General features: G+C 35.0%; 1 protein-coding gene across 8 annotated transcripts in view; it reads left to right on the forward strand.

Moving 5' to 3' along the window:
• Positions 1-18905, forward strand: part of arhgef37 (Rho guanine nucleotide exchange factor 37) — an 87893-nt gene that overhangs the window by 43360 nt on the left and 25628 nt on the right. For 3 of the 8 annotated variants that reach the window (XM_087281502.1, XM_087281508.1, XM_087281503.1), the window contains exon 13: positions 1936-2844. The exons of 4 other annotated variants lie outside the window; for them this stretch is intronic. In XM_087281502.1, coding sequence (XP_087137628.1) covers positions 1936-2145 — 210 coding nt within the window. In that variant the 3' untranslated portion in view covers positions 2146-2844. Of the gene's footprint in view, positions 1-1935; positions 2845-7371; positions 8196-18905 lie in introns of those variants that run through there. One more of the 8 variants, XM_087281501.1, reaches the window with a different exon arrangement.

The raw sequence follows: 18905 nt of genomic DNA on the forward strand, positions 1-18905 counted from the left end.
AATAGTTAACAGGGCCGTAGCCAGGGGTTCAGGTCGTTCTAAAGAAGTATTTGAACTGCTACACCATAATAAATTGTAAGAAACACCACGAAAATAACCCATCAATAAAGACCAAGTTGAATCCTGTGTCGGCTGTTGCTTCAGTGCGCTAAATTCATTGACATCCCAAATTTTGACTAAGGAAAGTCAAGAATGTGCTGGCCAGTTTGTTATCTTTCTGATGAATTCATATTTAGTTTCTAATGATATATAATGTGATACATTTGTATTTAAAAATAAGTATTGTTGATTTTTCTTCCGTTAAATCAGGGGTGTCCAAACTCGGCCCTGAAGGGCCGGTGTCCTATATAGTTTAGCTCCAAATTCCTTCAGCAGATATCTATGGAAATTTCTAGTATACCTAGAAAGAGCTTGATTAGCTGGTTCAGGTTTGTTTTATTGGGGTTGGAACTAAAATATGCAGGACACCAGCCCTACAGGGCTGAGTTTGGACACCCCTGTTCTAAATATTTAGCAAATGTTTTTGGCTCATCAAAACGTGTGGTTATGATGACCATCCGCCAAGTTAATCTAGAACAAAATAGTGCTTGAGATGTCACTAAATGGAGTATTTACACCTTATTATTAAAAAGAAAATGAGGCAAATAACTGCAAAAAGGTCACCAAGCTGGCTACGGGCCTGGTTAAATACTGGTGTATTTCTATAATTATTTAGATTAGTTTAAAATGTATACTCTTTCAGTTTTTCACTTATGTTCGTTTAAAAGTTATATTTCTGTATGAAAATGTTTTGGTTTTTGTTAACTAAAATATTGTGCTGAAGTCAGTGAAATAACAATTCCGCTTTTATAGATGAAGTTTATCTTAATGTAATTATTCTTCTGTTCAAATTAGTTCTCAATTTTTTTTTTGTATAATCAGTTGCTTTTTAGAAGCGGATCACAATAGTGAACGCAATATCTGTTGCCACTTCTATTTTTGGACTATTGGTTTGTTTAAAACAATTAAACACATTGATTTTAACACATAAAGCAGTTCATGATTCTGCTCGCAATTACATTTGTATTTTGATGTCCATTTCTTCTGCTTCTCGCTGTTTACGTTCTGCTTCGGGTCTTACACTGGTTCAGCCTTGTTGTGAACTCAGCACCATAGGAGGTAGGGCATTCTTACTGAGCACCCAAACTATGCAATGCTCTTCCTACAAATATAAGGAATACTGGTTCCTTATACTGATTTTAAGAAGCTACTTAAAACTTACCTTTTTAGGACTGTTTTTAATTTGTGACATCTTTTTTTTTTCACTTTGTCTTCATTAGGCTTTGATGGTTTTTACTGTTTTGTAAGTGCTTTAAGTATGAGAAAAGTGCATTATTCATAAAATGTATTATTATTAAAGCAATTATTAGCAAACAGCACAAGCACCTCCATCATGTGACGTTACCATGATTGGCCACAAGGGGGAGCACTTTAACTAATTGTTCAGAGCTTTTGGTTTTTCTTGCCTTTTTTTTTGGTCACAAACATCTAGTACAAATTATATTTTATTCCTTTATGATAAAAACAAAAATCCAACCCTCAAAGGTCAAAAAGTGCACATTGTATGGCACTGAATTCCACTTAACTTTGTAGAACATTCTCTTTACATGTTTCAAGTCGTTTGTTATCAGTGTTGGAGGGAAAAAGTAATTACTACAATCTAAAGTGACTTTTTTTAAAGTTACTAAACTAACTTTGTAACTTTTTGAAGTAAGTTTATGTTGTGATTAATTTTTCTAAGAGTGATATAGGCTTACAATTGTTATATATTAACTTAATTTAGCCAAAACTGTCTGTTTATGTTCGTTAATGATAGTCCTCGAGTCTACCTAATCTATTAGAAGAAAACTCTTCATACTACCAATCAGGCTGAAACTCTACATTCTCCATCAACAGGTGTACGCTGGCTATGACTTCACAGCAAGGAGCGCTCATGAGCTTTCTCTTAGAGCAGGTGAGCCGGTGCGAGTGGTGGAGCCTCACGATAAACGTGGGAACAAAGAATGGAGTCTGGTGGAGGCACGTGGCCAGAGAGGCTACGTCCCCTCCAACTACCTCACCCTCCTACCTTCTGTAATCGCCTCACCCACCTTCCCTTACCGCTAGACATGGGGAATAGCCATCATCTGCTGCTGATATGAGTGCTATTCCAAACACACACAGACCATGAGAAGCACTTTCCCTGAAGAGCTGTTGATGCGCGAGGGGGCGGATGGCTGCTGTTTGATGCGTCATTTGACTGGTGTATGTATTGGAGTGGTGCTTGGAGCCCTGCTGTGGAGTGGTCATCCATATACTTGATCTTTGCTTCGCCCTGAGGCTGTTACTGGTGGAGATTGTTTTATCCAATTGGAGAAGAGCTGCAGGGGCGGGCAGACACACTGTTATGGCACATGGGTGGTGGTGGAGTGTGCTGTTTCCTGCAATTAACACACCTCCACTGTCTATTGGATCAACGCTTTGAGCAGCCCTGGCACCGCTTGTCTGGTACTGCTCGGAGAAATGGAGAATATTTGCGGCTTACTTTTGAGAATGGATTTTGTTTTGTGAGTCAGAGCTCTTTTGCACTGATTTCCAACCCACTTGAGATGACTAATGCGCAAATTTGCATACATGATTTTTTAAAGCGTTATAATGCTTGATGAACTGTTTTTAGATATTTAAATGTGGATGTAAAAACGTATTTGGACACTTAGGACACACAAATTTAATGCATGTCATTGATCCATACATCAAGTATATATATATGCATAACAACATGGCACACACACCCTTCTTAAGAATTTTTTTAATATTATTGAACGATATATATATATATATATATATATATATATATATATATATATATATATATATATATATATATATATATATATATATATATATATATATAAATATATATATATATATTAGGGCTGCTCGATTTTGGGAAAAATCAATCACGATTATTTTGGTCATAATTGTAATCACGATTATTTAAAACGATTACTGTTGAAGTCAAATTTATTAGTGCTCCTGAGAATTTTTTTTATTTTTTTTTTTATAAATATTTCCCAAATTATGTTTAACAGAGTAAGGAATTTTAACAGTATTTCCTATAATATTTTTTCTTCTAGGCTTATTTGTTTTATTTTAGCTAGAATAAAAGCAGGTTTAAATATTTTGAAACCCAATATTAAGGTCAATATTATTAGCCCCCTTAAGCAATATTTTTTTTGATTGTCTGCAGAAGAAACTACTGTTATACAATGAACTGCTTAATTACCCTTATTAAGCCTTTGAATTGCACTTTAATCTGAATGCTTGTGTTTAGAAAAATATCTAAAAAAATATTATGTGCTGTCATCATAGCAAAAATAAAAGCAATCAGTATTCAGAAATGATATATCAAAACTACTATGTTCAGAAATAAGTTTTAAAAAAAAAAACAACTTTTTTCCATTAAACAGAAATTGGGCAGGAAAAGGGCTGCTAATATTCAGGAGGGCTAATAATTCTGACTTCAATGTATACATACAGTTATCTTCCTCCCTGCAAAGGAAAGAGAAATAAATACAATAGAATAAAAATATGAAACAAACTGTGCTTTAAGCATCTTCACTGTAAGAATAAAACTTTAGCTACAAAAATCCTTCAGTCAAAAGCAGAGTGAGTTTCTCGTTTCGTTTGATTAATGATAAAAACAACATCGCGCGCTGTCTCTTTGATGGTTTCTCTTTCACGTGTCTTTTGATCCTCAACTCGTTTGTTTATTACACAAATGAGGGTTATTATGAATAATCATTAAACACTGCGTTTTGACACCTATTTGACCATTAAAGCGATCACATTAAGATGACTTTAGATGTCTGCGCCTCGTCTGTTTCGCGAGGTGCGCGTGCGGTCAGTGGAGGTGTGCGATGCGGCGCCAGGCACAAGTATAATTCCAGCTTCAGTGTGCTGATGAGACCGAATGCTGATCGGCCGCTTGCTTCTGGCTGTGTGCGCAACAGCTGGAAAGGGGGCGGTATATGATGCAATAATCGTTTATCTCGATTAATGCTTTTTCATAAACGTTTGAAGCCAAAATCGAAATCAGATTTTCGATTAATCGCACAGCCCTATTATATATATATATATATATATATATATATATATATATGTATATGTATATATATATATATATGTATATGTATATGTATGTATGTATATGTATGTATGTGTGTACTAATTTAAATTATGGCCAAAATAGGCTTACCAATATCTCTTTGACTGTCCTCTCTACCAAATGGTTGACTATATTTTTACTGTTTTAATTAATGACTGTTAAAGTCATTTACAGAATGACTGTTTTAAATAATGGTTTACACACATAGCATTGTTGGTTTACAAAAAAACAAATATACTTCTTGTTGCACTACTACACTTTATTTTGGTTTTAATGTAAAAAAAAAAAGAAAAAAAGAAAAGAAAACATGCTAGATGAGAATTTGAAATATTTTTATGGCATACTTTAAAAAATAAAGATGATTTAGTATTTGGAACTGTTTTATTTTTATTATGTTTTTTTTAAATAAATTGGCCTTACATTCCATATTTTTTGATTTTTCAAATTATATGTATTAATGCCGGTACTTTTACCATAAACTGACATATCAACCATTTGGTGGAGGTTGATATTTTAGAAATGATGTAATGTGTTGAAAGAAATGCATTAAGTGTGTTAACTAGCAACATTAGGAGTCAAAAAATAATTCTTTGTGGGGTAGTTAAAGGTATATTGACATTTTTTTCAAAATTTTTGATTTGCTGCCATTTTAAACTATACATTTTTTTTCTGTTTGGCTGGTAGGTGTCAGACTTTTATTTTGCCAATGATTACTGAAACAATTAATTTCGATTTTATTTTATTTTTTTAAACTGCTTCACTATAGTGTTTCTCAACCATGTTTATGCAGGACCACCAACACTGCATGTTTTAGATGTTCCCTTTGTCTGGCACACCCTTTATAGATCTTTCAGTCTCTGCTAATGAGCTGGTGATCTGAATCAGGTGTGTTTGTTTAAAGAGACAAGTGCTGCGTCCCAAATAACACACTATTTACTTGGGCAATTTAACACTTAACAGCATAGTAAAAATATATGTAATGTCATCCCAAATGGAACACTAATGGGTTTTTTACTAAGCGGAAATTCAAATCATTTCCCAGATGATTATGACTGTTGTCAAACCGCATTCACCATCGGAAGGTGGTATAATCACTCTCGTAGGAGAATACTGCGTTCACAATCCACAATAAATAAAGTAATCCAACATCAGTGCCCGAAAGCTCCGCCGCTTCCGCTACATTAGCAAAGCTGCGACTGTTGAGTGCGAGAAGTGGCCAACATTACACATTTCATTTTAATGGTTAGGTTGTCCTACCCGGACAATGAACTTTTTCAACCATTAAAATGAAATGTTGAAATGAACTACACTGCAATTAAACTCTTTTCAGAGTTTTCAGTGTGAATGCACTACTTACACTATGTATACTACAAAATGGCGTAGAATAGTGCATAAGTATGTGATCTAGGACACATCTATGGAAAATGTGCAGAGCTGGTGAACGTGGTTGAGAAACACTGCTTTACTATATCCAGTTGGCCACTAAAGCTTTGTTATTAGCGACACCGATGGCCTTAAAGTGAACTACAGCCAGCTGTACAAGGGAGAAAATGCAATTTAAGCCTCTATATCAATGGTCTCAAACTCAATTCCTCGAGGGCCACAACTCTGCGTAGTTTAGCTCCAACCACCTCCAACTCACACCTGCTTAGTCTCTAACAGTCTTGAACACCTTGATTAGTTGGATTAACTGTTTAATTAGGGTTGGAGCAAAACTGTGCAGAGCCGCGGCCTGTCCAGGAATCAAGTTTGAGACCTGTGCTCTATATGCACCCAGAAATGTTATTTTATTCAAATAGAAAAAAGAATTTGCAAACTATTCTCCAGCACTTTATATAAATAAACACTCTAAAGGATTTTAGACAATCACTTTTATGATGATTCCTTAACGTGTTCAAATTTTGCAATAAAAATTGATGAATGCATACATTCTTACATATAGCTTCTTTAAATGATATGACATGTTATTTTTATATCAAATTTTATTTTATTACTTACTGGAATAAAAGAGAATCTATATTTGATGATGACTAAAAATAATTGTGGAACTTTCTAGTTGTCCACCATTAGCAGTTCACGCCTAATAAAAATACACAGCTTGTTTGTATCTAACACATAAATAATCAGCTATGTAATGGCATTCATGCATTTTAATTTGTCATCCACACACTTTAAATAGTGTTTTAAGTGTCCAAATACTCTTTCAGAGCTGCTGCATATGGTGGATATTGAAGACACTGTAATCGCATTGAATTTTAAGCTATTGTTATTGCTCACGTGCACATTCAGTTTTGCCAACTCCACTGTTCTGCAGTTGGTGACCTCGTAACCTCTGCGATGAAGGACTCGACCCACATTGAAATATTCCAGACAGAGCTAGTGCAGATGACTTACTGCAGTGTCTGTCAAAAACTCACGTGCGTGCAGTTGCGTCTGCTGTCCACAAGAGGCACCAACGCCCTCTGTGAAAGACGTTACCTTACAGTGTTGGATTTAATCCTCCAAACAGAATCATATATTATTCATTTGATCCTCATAACTGCCTTAACAGGGATCCATTGGGAGGCATTTCCCCTCCGGCTTGTGTACAGCCAACCAAATATAGCATGCACGTATCACTTTGAAAAGATATTTATTTAATTTAAATGTCCAATCTCTTATTAAATTGAACCGTCGTACCTTTTATCCATCTTCATGTTTATAGAAGTGTAAATGAGATACTGTTGTTATTCATGGAAAGCAGCAAGCAGCTTTGGCTGAAGTTCTCTGATTGACCTCTGAATGCTCTATTTACGCAGCAGCAGATTAAACCCCTGACGTGTTTGAGGGAGTATTTCTGTCTGCTGCCTGCATGCGGAGGTTTATTTCGGAGATATGCATTGGATTCGAGGCTGCTTTTAGCCCAAGTGCATCTATTCCTCCGAGAGTGTGCAAATGTCACGGCGGGGCTGATGATGATGGCTGTGTTTTGTCATGCTGCAGGCAGAGCAGAGATGCTGCGGTTCTCCGTCCGAAAGAGCGCCGCCTGTCAATCGCTCCTGTTTCCGTTAAAAGCTGCTTGTCAGCGCGGCTTTGATGCACTGAACCCCTACAGCTAGCGCTTCCTCTCTCTATGCGACAGAACTCAAAGCTCTATAAATACATTTCTCTATTCAAAGGTCTAAAAATAGCTCTCTTGTCGGCAGGATCCCTCTGTGGCTCCCTCTTTCGGAGATTTTGGTTACTGCAGATGGAGGGAAGTGGCGTCTCTCAGATTACATCAAATCGCGTCCTGGCCCTGCTGGCTGTCTCAGGACAAGAGCCATGGGGAAATGCTGTGGTAATTAGATGTATTATTTAGCTATCACAACATTACATTGTTTGAAACATTTCCTAGTTGAAGGACAAGCAAAGCTATCGTCGCATACTGGCTTTCTGCGTTAGATCTAGTCTGTTTGAGTGTGTATAAGGAGGATAAGCTGTGCAGCAGGGGGTTATGCAGGAAGTCTACTGTAAACCTCATTTCTGTGAGTTAATGTCTTGGTGGTATTGAACTGAATTCATATTAAATTGCACGATCGCCTCACAGAAAGAAGGTCGCTGGTTCGAGCCCCAGCTGGGTCAGTTGGTGTTTCTGTGTGGAGTTTGCATGTTCTTCACGTGTTCGTGTGGGTTTCCTCCGGGTGCTCCGGTTTCCCCCATAAGTCCAAAGACATGCGGTATAGGGGAATTTAATAAGCTAAATTGGCCATAATGTATTTATGTGACTGCAAGAGTGTATGGGTGTTTCTCAGTGTTGGGTTGCGGCTGGAAGGGCATTTGCTGTGTAAAACATATGCTGGAAAAGTAGATTGTTCATACCACTGTGGCGATTCCTGATTAATAAAGGGACTAAGCCGAAAAGAAATTGAATGAATATTGGTTACTCGCTTTCTAAGAATGAATATCTGTACATAAGTAAAACTTGCGACATTTAATGCTCCAGGTGCATATTTATTTTTGAATGCATAAATATATGGTGTGTAAAATATGATGTGTGTTTTTTTTTTGCATGTTTAATGTTTACATTTATTTCAGCAAGCTAACCAGTTTTTTTGGCTTTTTTTCAAATAACATTAATTTATTTTAAGTAGTAAAATTTTTACAATTAGATGGTTTTAGGCTTTACTAATTAATAGAAAAATAATTAATTTATGCCTCCGTGAGAATATTTAATAAAGACATATAAGATATATTTATAAATATGTGGTATACATTCCTAAATGAATATTTTAATAACACAATATTATATTGTTACAATTTTATCACCTTCATTGTTCAAAATGTCTAAACGGCTTTAAAACAAAATGGGTGAGATCGCTTGGTGAAATCCAAAAATCTAATTGATTTTATTAATCTAGTTTTACATTAAAAACAACAACATGTGAATGAAAAGCCGTCTGCTCTTCAATTACTTTGCGACCCCTGGGGTGATTACGTTATATTAAAGACACCACACATTGATTTTATGGCACCGGTTAAACTTTCTGACACCTTTACGGCACTCACATACATAAAAAATAAATAAAGGCCACAAATGAGCATGGAGGATATTCTGCGCAATTGGGGTTCTTCAAAAGTATATGATGAATAAACTTGGGCCTATTGATATGTGTGCACCATTGTGTGCAAGGTTTATATATTTATAATCACCTCAGAGGATATTGGGGGTCTTGAGTCACTGGCATTTTGATTTTGAGGATCATGGGCTGAAATGTTTGGGAACCCCAACTATAGAAAACTGCATAATAAAATGTCATATTATTTGTTAAATGTATATTACAATTGTTATATATGGCAATATAACGGCAAGTGACTTTGTTGAAGTTGAAAAGTTGAAGTCAAAATTATTATAGCCCTGCTTTTTTTCTTTTTCAACTAATTGAGCAAGGAAATTTTCATAGTAATTTAATTATTTTCCTTATTTCATGGTATCCACAGGGTCCTAAAAAGTCTTTAAATGTTTAAAATCTCAAAACCTAAATTTAGACCTTAAAAAGTCTTAAATCTACTGAAATATTGTGTTGTAGGTCTTAAATCTTTTTTTTAACAGGTCTTAATTGTCCTTTGTTCATAGCTGCTCAATCTGGCCATTAACAATCAAACAATCACCAACAATCCCAATCTCAATAAAACTTGTATCTTTTTATCAAAAAAAAAGCATTTAATTACTTTCCATATAGTAACATTTGCTTAAAAGTGCTCCATTTATTTACTGCTGAGGATACTGACCAGATGTATTTTTTTAATATTAAATTATTATTATTATTATTGTGGACTGAAGTAATTGGAAGCTATGTTTTGTGCTAATCTTGGTAAGGGTTATAGGATTTGGGAGTGGATATACTTGAAAATGAATAAAAATAATATTCAAACCAAATTATTATGGTTTTATTAAATGTATTAAATTTGTATATTTTTTTGATAGGTCAAGTGAAAATATTTTCTTACTGGGATATTTCCCCCCAAAAAAATCCTTAGCATTTAGCTCTGTATAAGTCTAAACTTTCAATCACAATGTTCTTTAAAATGTCCTAAAACGTCTTACGTTTAACTTTGTGAAACCTGCTGAAACCCTGTATTTGTTTTATTTCGGCTAGAGTAAAAGCAGTTTTAAAAAAAAATTTATTAGTATTTATTTTTTATTTTATTTTATTGTCTTTTTATTAATTTTATTATTTACCCTAACCTGCCTATTACCCTAATTAATCTAGTTAAGCTTTAATTTTCACTTAAAGCTGAATAATAGTATCTTGAAAAAATCTAGTAAAATATTAAGTACTGTCATCATGGCAAAGATAAAAGTTAAATTGTTAAAACTATTATGTTTAGAAATGTGTTAAAAAAAATTCTTTCCCTCAAACAGAAATTGGGGAAAAATATACCGGGGTTAATTACTCAGGAGGGTTAATAATTGTAACCTCAACTGTATACATAGACACAACAAGGAATCCTTGCCGCAAAGCATCCTGCAGGCTAATATCAAGCAGGTCATGTAAGTTAATGTGTAGAAATAGACTGGCCTTGTCCAGCTTAATACCATGACTGTATTTAGTAACTTTTTGGTCTGGGTGTCGTGATTGTGTTATGGCAGTCTGCTGATCTTTAGCACAGCCAGCTTGAACCTCACCTGAAGCTGATCTTGGCTTGAACTCGAGGCCCAGCAGGAGCCCCTCATTATGGGGGACCCAAGATAGCTCGCATTTTATGCTACAAGTTTGCATGTGAGCTGCAAGTTTCGTGCGTTCCCACTCCAAAAATGCGGCGGTGACTTTCAGAAACCTCCTTCGGTGACCTCCAAGCCTATCGGTGTGAAGAGGGAATGTAGACTCAACAGATCACGCAGCTGTTTATAGAACTGAACTCTAAGCTTATTAAGTTCAAAGGTTGAGGTTTGAGATTTCTTGCCCAGACGAACATGCGTATTTATAGGTTACGACATGGAAAGTCTTGGCATTTCTCAATTATAAATCTTGTCGCGTTATAAAACGACCAAGTATAATGGACATCATATTGGCATATAGAGATGAATGTGTATTTTTAGGGCTGCTGTTAACTGTTTACATGTTGACCTACATAAACTGTTGATCTTTCACTTCCATAAATCCTAAAAATTTCTTTTTTGTAAGTGTGAGTTCCAGGTAAGAGAACCCGGTTTATTGCTGCTTCATTCTGCCTCTGTTTTTATTCAGACCTAACCATACTCTATAGGTTCTTGTCTCTCTCAGATCTCTCCACCTCCCTTTGCTCATCCTGTTCAAGCTCTTGTAAACACTGCTGGCCTAGAATGTCAATGATGTCAGGCATCAACAGGGGGGAGGAGAACTTTGAGCATTGGAGTAAAGTGTGGGAAAGGGTTTGTGTACATGTATGTCTATGGGGTCATGTTCACAAGTGCTCTAGTTGTGGCACATGTGCCCTTTGGAAATTCGATCATCTACTTTATCGCTGCTATCCGATCCTCAACGCACAAGCTGCCACTTATTTATACATTGTGAAGGTCATATGCATTCAACTTGAATGCTTTGATCTGGAACATATATCTACATGCAGCATTTCACACTTAACCCTTAAAGACCTAGAGGTATTTTGTGGGCACCTAATGGGCCTATATTATTATTTTTTTAAAAAGCAGTTTTATTTTTATTTTAGCAGTCAGCCTCAAGTGTCATATATCATTTTAAACAGGAGAACCTGAAGTTTCAATCTGTATCATTTAAAGGTCCAGTCTAAAATATTTTTTGGTCCAAAAACATATGAAAAGACAGAAAATATTCCAGAATTTTCCAGAAACGATTTTTAAAAAAAGTGGCATTTTCCAGTTATTTCAAACAAAACCTTATGAAGTTTGTTTTTCTTTCTTTAGAAATACATGCTATGATGTTTTATACTTCCAAAATAAATTTTGTCTACATCCACAATTCCCTGAGCAAGTTATAGCAATTTATTTCAATGTTATTCCAAGGCGTTTTTCTATGGGGGAAAAAAATGCATTTATTTACTGACAATGTATTTGCCCAAAAGTTCTGGGAATGAACTAAACAGAAAAAAAAATGTTACAAAATAATAGAACAGTGAAGCAAATTTGACTTTTTCCAAATAATATATTTTCAGTTACTATAAACAACACCACTTACAATGAACAAATAAAAAAATAAGAAAATAATAAATAATGTGTCAAAGTCCAAATAAAGTCCAAATAAACATGGTGCAAATCCTCAGTAAAAAAATAGATATAAATATTTACTATACCATAAATAGTTACATAACGAAACTAGATTCAATATGGAACATCCTTAGGTTTTATGTGCCAGCATGGATATGGTTGTCTGTGGATATGGATTTGGATATGGTTGTCTGCAATGCAGACAAACAGCTGCACCTTCATTTGCGTCTTTTGAAAACAGCAAAAGCAGCAGTTCGTCTTTGCTGTGTCACTGTTTTGTCATGTTTCTGTGCTGCTGTGCATGCAAAAGTACTTAGTATGAAAATTATTTCATGCAAAACATGTTTTTTTGCGTTTTATTTAGCCGCGCATAAATGTATGCCTATCTCTCATTCCGTGTTGTTCAAAAAGCTTGTTGATCCACAAACAAAAGCGAAACCTATGCTTATTGGTTGTGATATAGCGAGTTTGAACCAATCTGGGCATGGAGGAGGGACAATGCATCAATGTATGATGTCTGGTTTGTCCGGAGACACAGTGACGAGCGTTTCTTTGTCAAATCAGCGTTGTCAAATTTTGATGACGTAACCGCACTGATTCCGGAGCCTCTGAAAGTCCGCGAATGTTATGTGATACAGCACTGGAAAGCTGAGATTCTCTTCTTTATGCCAATCTTTGAATTGTATGAATCGGATCAGCGGATCAAAAGTTATTGAACATTTAAGAGCAATACTTATTTTTAACCGCGGGCGGCTGTCTCGGTCTTTAAGGGTTAAAGTAGCCTCTTCGTCATTCTAGGGATGGGCGATATCTTGTCATTTGCAATAATTTACCCCCCCTCTCCCCCAAGGAAAAAAATAGCAACTATAAATATATAAAAATATTGTTATTTCATGTGTGATACTTTTGCGTGTTAGTCTTTTGCGTGTTAGTCTTTTACTCCAATCTCAAGTGTTAAAAAAAAGATTTTTTTGTGTTCAGGCATGTTTATTATCACAATATGAAGAAGAAATTGTGCTAATTTTATTGTATTCAATACAGTGGTAAAGGCTAGTGGAATTAGCATTGCAATATAAATATACTTTATACAACCAGCACAGTGCAGGTTGGGTGCAATAGGACCTGTGGATTACATGTGGGGGCTCGTCCGGGATGGAAGTGGAGTTTAGGGAGGTGAGTGTAACGAAGGCCAGCTTGAGAAGTGCTATGCAGGTAAACCTCACTTTTCTGACCTCTAAGGTGCTCTAGCGACAGACACAAGAGGCCATGGACATTAGCCACCTTGTTAGAGCAACCGACTTCCATGCACAGAATCGTTGGCCGATCCCAGCTCAGCACAGGTTGGGTGCAGTAGGAAGGGTGGGTTAGACGTGGGGGTTTGTCTGGGATGCGAGTGAGGTTTAGGGGAGTGAGTGTAACGGAGGCCCGCTAGCAAAGTGCTATGCAGGTAAACATCACTTATCCGACCTCAAAAGGTGCTCTAGCGACAGATGCTAGAGGCAATGGTCTTTAGCCTCCTTGTTAAAGCAACCGACTCCCATGCACAGAATCACTGGTTTGATCCCACCTCACTGCAGGTTGGTTGCAGTAAGACCAGTGTGTTACATAAAATATCCAGGATAGTTTAAACAACACAAATAACTCCCATACTGCCCCAAGCTTTTGTTTAATGTCCTCATGTTTTATCCATTTTTGTCCAATCTTATAATCTTTATCCTACTACAGGGTTAGCTGACATCTTTTCTTCAGTAACATAAATGTGAAGCTTATGTGCAAGGATGCTCTCCAGCTTCCAGTATGAATGAAACAAATAATAGTTTCAGTGGTCTTGAACGCTAATCATTTGACATTTGAATTATGAAAGTTAATTCTGAATTTAAAGTTTTTGTTTTTCTGATGCATGTTTTTTTGTCATAACGTTTAATAACACACATCAGCATTTAATGTTTTTTTTTTTTTTTTTAACAATTTGCACATTCAATAATGCCAGGCTTCATTCTAGCATCTTCATTACAAACATTAGGAATTGTTAAAATCCACTCAAGGTTGTTTTCTAATAGCGAACAACCGTAATGATCATAAAACCTTTATATTGTGTCATATTTTTAGCCTGTCAAGTTTAAGAACCTTTGGTGAGCCTCAATGTATCTTCGAGGCCAATAGCATTGATTGAGGAACCACTCAGCTTTGCAGGCACTATCAGTGCAGCATGATAATGCAGTTTGTATAGAGACCCTCTACTATCTATCTGATAACACATATGGCATGCAGATTATAGCCATAAAGGAAGCTATAGCAACAAATGGAGATCGTAATGGCAGGAGGAATGAAGTGTTCCATCCACTCGCCCACTCAGGTGAATGCTTGACCCTTTTATATTTTATGTCATCATTTTAGCCATTCTTGTGTTGTCATGTCATATTGAAGCCTGTCCTTTCTCTGATCATCATAAGGACATATGAAGTATCACTGAAAAGAAATCCATTATATCCATTTCATTGGGTCGATGCATTTTAGATGCTTGCAAGGAATTTTCAATGATTTTTTTTCCTAATGAAAACATCTTCATGTCTTAAAAATGGATTGAATATAACTCAACACGCTTAACTCATTTAGTATCCACCTTGTTGTGCAATGTGGAAGAAAGCTGTTTTCTGTGAGCGTGCTAGACTTCTTATTGATTTGCCACTGTGGGTTAATGCCTATAGGAATAAAAGAAATGGCGGAAAATGGTCAATCTGCTTGCATGACAAAACAGTAAAATCAAAATATTATGATTTAAAACTGTGGGCAGCATCAATAAGCATAACTAGCTGTTTGAATGGCTAAAAGTAAATGAAAGTGAATAAGACCAAAGACTAAACACAATACTTGTATCCGCTTGTTAAGTGTGACGTCATGCGAATCGGCTTCCGAGTCTAACTGCTCTGTCAGACTGTATAGGAGGACTCAACAAATGGTGATAATAAATGTTAACAAAGCGCTGTAATACTTTATATGTTTTATGTATACACATCTAATATCCTGATGTCCAGAAAGTGATTCATTTTATAAACTGTTAAAATATTTGTGATGCAGCAAGTTCAGAGACTGTTATCACTAAAAAGTGGTCATAAACTAATATTTTCTCCATTCGGCCTGAACCTGGAAACAGTATTCCAGTGGTTTGAATGGGGAAAAGACTAACAGCCAATTTGGCGAATGAAACCGCGTTTTCTAGTACAAGAGCCACGCATTGATCGCTCTAGACTGACAATTCTCTTTGGGAATGGCTCGGACCAGATGTGAGTTTTCGCAGATTTTGTGTGATTCGAACATTTAAAAATGATACTAAACAGACAGTTGTTGTTTATTGTTATTGGTGACTCCTAAAATGAAATTTTATCGTAAGTTAGGCAAGCAGTTTTGTAAAATTTGATGTTTCCACTTTCAAACAGAATGTTCGAGCATACTGCCCAAAAGAACCATTTCAAAGATGGCCGCCGAGTGAAATAACTTACCTTAAAGGGACTTTGGTGAGACTGGAAATCTGGAAGCCTCATCAAAATAAGGTGGATAAGCAGATCTGATTAATGCGAGTTAGTATTTTCCTCTCAGTCACTCTAATTTGGACTCGCCCTACTTTCAGCAAACGGTCTGATTAATGTCTTTAAAATGTCTGCTTTTTAATATTTTTAATTTAAAACATCTTAAAGACATTCTAAACATCTATTAAATGTCAAAAGGAGACATCTAACTGACGTAACATCCAAATGTAAGTTCAAACATCAAATAAAAGTGTCCGTGGTGTACTTCTGCTGTCAGGATTCCCTTATAAAGCTGCACACATTTTAGTTTATCACTATTATTCAAAGTTCTACGCTGTACAATTAATTTTTTATTTAAATCAGGTCCTTTCAGTAGTGTATGTATTTACATGAATTTATTCCTAAAATAGACATGTTTAGCATTAAGAATATTCACAACCATGCACCGAATAAAGCTACATGTTTGTTGAGATTCTGAGATGCACAGTCGATGGTCACTCTACTATCCCAAGGCCAAGGGAGATAATTTATGAATGAAGGTGAAGTGATGTAACTGATGCTAGTAGGTCATGTGATCGTAACAGCATGGGAAAAGTAGTACAGCAGCAGAATTACACATCCAAAATAAGAAGCCTACTCGAAAGAGATGATCCCTGATAGCACATGTACATCACAGAGAGCATGTCTTTTAGATTTCTCCTTTCAGGCATGAAATACTGTAAATGTTTAAAATATGTGTTTAAGATGTTTATCTATTAAAACGTTCACATAGCAGACCTTTTAAAGACGTTTGTCAGAAAGTTGGAATGTTTCTCAGACCAAACGCTCTTTAAAATATGTCTATGAAACAATTATATATACTTTACAAATGTAAATGATTATTTGTTTCAAAGCTCTGAAGATTTATTGTTTGGGTAAACTTTTTAAAATAATGGCCTGTTAGTTGATATATTTACTAACATTATTAAACAGATAGTTATACATTTGTTATGGTATTTATTCATGTGAATCTGCTTTGACACGATCTACATTGTAAAAGCGATATACAAATAAAGGGGAATTGAATTGAATCGCTGGTAATGTTAGTTTAAGATAAATAACATTAGTTCATATTAGTTCATGTAACTCACTGTGCATTAAATAATGCCAACAAGCACAACTTTGGATTTTAATCATGCATTAGTAAATGTTGAACTATGATTGATAAATGCTGTACAAGATTATTCATATTTAATGTTAGTAAATACATCAACTAACATTAACAAATGGACCATTATTCTAGTGTTACTATTGTTTGTTTGGGCGATTTACTATACTTTTATGTTCATTTAATATTTGATAGAAATTATTGTGATTTAATGGAATCACGCTTGTAACTTTGCACTGTTAAATATTAATTTATTACATTCTACAAAATGGCAAATTCAATTACGACAAACTGGCCAATCACAGGGCAGGCTTCATATGTGCATTCCTGGCTATGCATAATGTAGATAGATGTTCAGCCAGGCTATCATGAGACACATTGGCTTTGCTTTGGTGCTCACCCTGCATGTAGAATCGTTTATTAAATATCAATTAATAAAAAAAATAAGGGTGATTCATTGTTTATGTCAAATAAAAGGTCATATTTATCTTTAAAAAAATCTATATTAATAATTTTACCTTTTTTGATTTTACATTCTTTTCAAATTTAGGTCACTTCCCAAATAAATCTTTCTGATTGTCACAATTTCACATTAAAGCTCATGGTTAGAAGTTACGCTTTCAGTTTTTATCCCATTCCCTGGGACAGATGGCCAATGTAAAAGAGTGAAGGAGAGGTCTGAACTTAATTACCCAATGCAGGTCTTATTTTGGTCATGCATACAAGTGTGCCGAGTACATAGCACGCACACAGACATTCGAGCATCATGCATCATACTTCCCTGAGTTCTATTATTACCATATATTTGATACTTAAAAGCTACATTTCTCAGCTAATAGTTGGAAGTAAATTTATTACACTGTAGCTATTATTAGAGAGATTCTGTACAGTGTTCTCAAACACAATCTCCATCTAATTTAATCAAATAAAGGAAATCGTAAAGCTTTATCCCTATGCGTTTGGTTTAAAGTGGGCAGTATACCTAGATCTAACTATTTTATTTTATTACTTTTGTTATTATTATTATTTTGTTACACAACTAGTCAGTTTAAACCATGTGGGCCCCTTAGAACATAATTTCGTCAGAGGAAGATCCTAAGGAATGCCATTCCACCCAAGGTGGACCCCCTGGAACTCTACCCTCTACATGATCGGAAGACTTTTGGCCTACATTTCCTTAGCAACTAAGCAGATTTTCTGGTACTGTGTGGATTTAAGATTTAAATTGTTTTGTGTGTGTGTTTGTGTGTGTGTGTGTGCGCGCATGCATTTTTAAATGATTACTTACTGAATTGAATCAGGTATCATTTTTTTCTTTATTAAATATTTCCCAAATGATGTTTAAAAGAGCGAGGAAATGTTCACAGTATGTCTGATGAAAGATTTTTCTTCTAGAGAATGTCTTATTTGTTTCATTTTGGCTAGAATAAAAGCAGTTTTAATTAAAAAATAAAATAAAATTTAAGGTTAAAATTATTAACCCCTTTAAGCTATATTTTATATTTATAGTCTATAAAACTATCGTTATACAATAACTTGCCTAATTACCCTAACCTGCCTAGTAAACCTACTTAACCTAATTAAGTCTTTAAATGTCACTTTAAGCTAGAAGTGTCTTAAAAAATATCTAGTCAAATATTATTTACTGTCATCACGGCAAAGATAAAATAAATTAGTTATAAGAAATGAGTTATTAAAACTATTATGTTTAGAAATGTGTTCTTCTCAAATAAACATAAATTGTTGAAAAAATAAACAGAGGGGCTAATAATTCAGGGGGGCTAATAATTCTGACTTCAACTGTATGTTGATATTCAATTATTCAATATATCGTGATGATGATCATAACAATATTGGCAAAATACAGTGAATAATTGTTTATTTTTTAACTTTTTGCATGTAAGATTATTAGTGATTAAGGACATCTATTTTCAAAGATTAACATTTTCATGACTATTTACAGGTTTTTGTTCATTAATCAGTACAGTAAGGCTCGATTTGTTAACATCAGCTAATTTAACTAAAGTCAATGTAATGACAACTACAATACAAAAGAGAATTTCTTAAAAAGCTGTAATTCTTTTATTAAATGAAGTAATTAACTAATATAATATACAGTTGTATCTTTTTTATTAACTTTAACATTTGTATGTACGGTGGCAGAGAGAGCTTAAATTGCATGCGTTTTCTTGCAGCATCCTTAAGCTCTCTTGGCCATGTTTTTTTTTTTTTTCACTATTGACTTTAATGCATCAACTGAAATTTACTAATGGGACTTTGTTGTACTTCAGTGTACTTTATTATCCTTTATCATCCATTATACCTGTTAAAGTAAACATTGTGCAGGCCTGTAGTCAGTCT

This window comes from Danio rerio, chromosome 14 (assembly GCF_052040795.2).
Source record: "Danio rerio strain M-AB ecotype USA chromosome 14, GRCz13ab, whole genome shotgun sequence".
Lineage (NCBI taxonomy): Eukaryota > Metazoa > Chordata > Actinopteri > Cypriniformes > Danionidae > Danio > Danio rerio.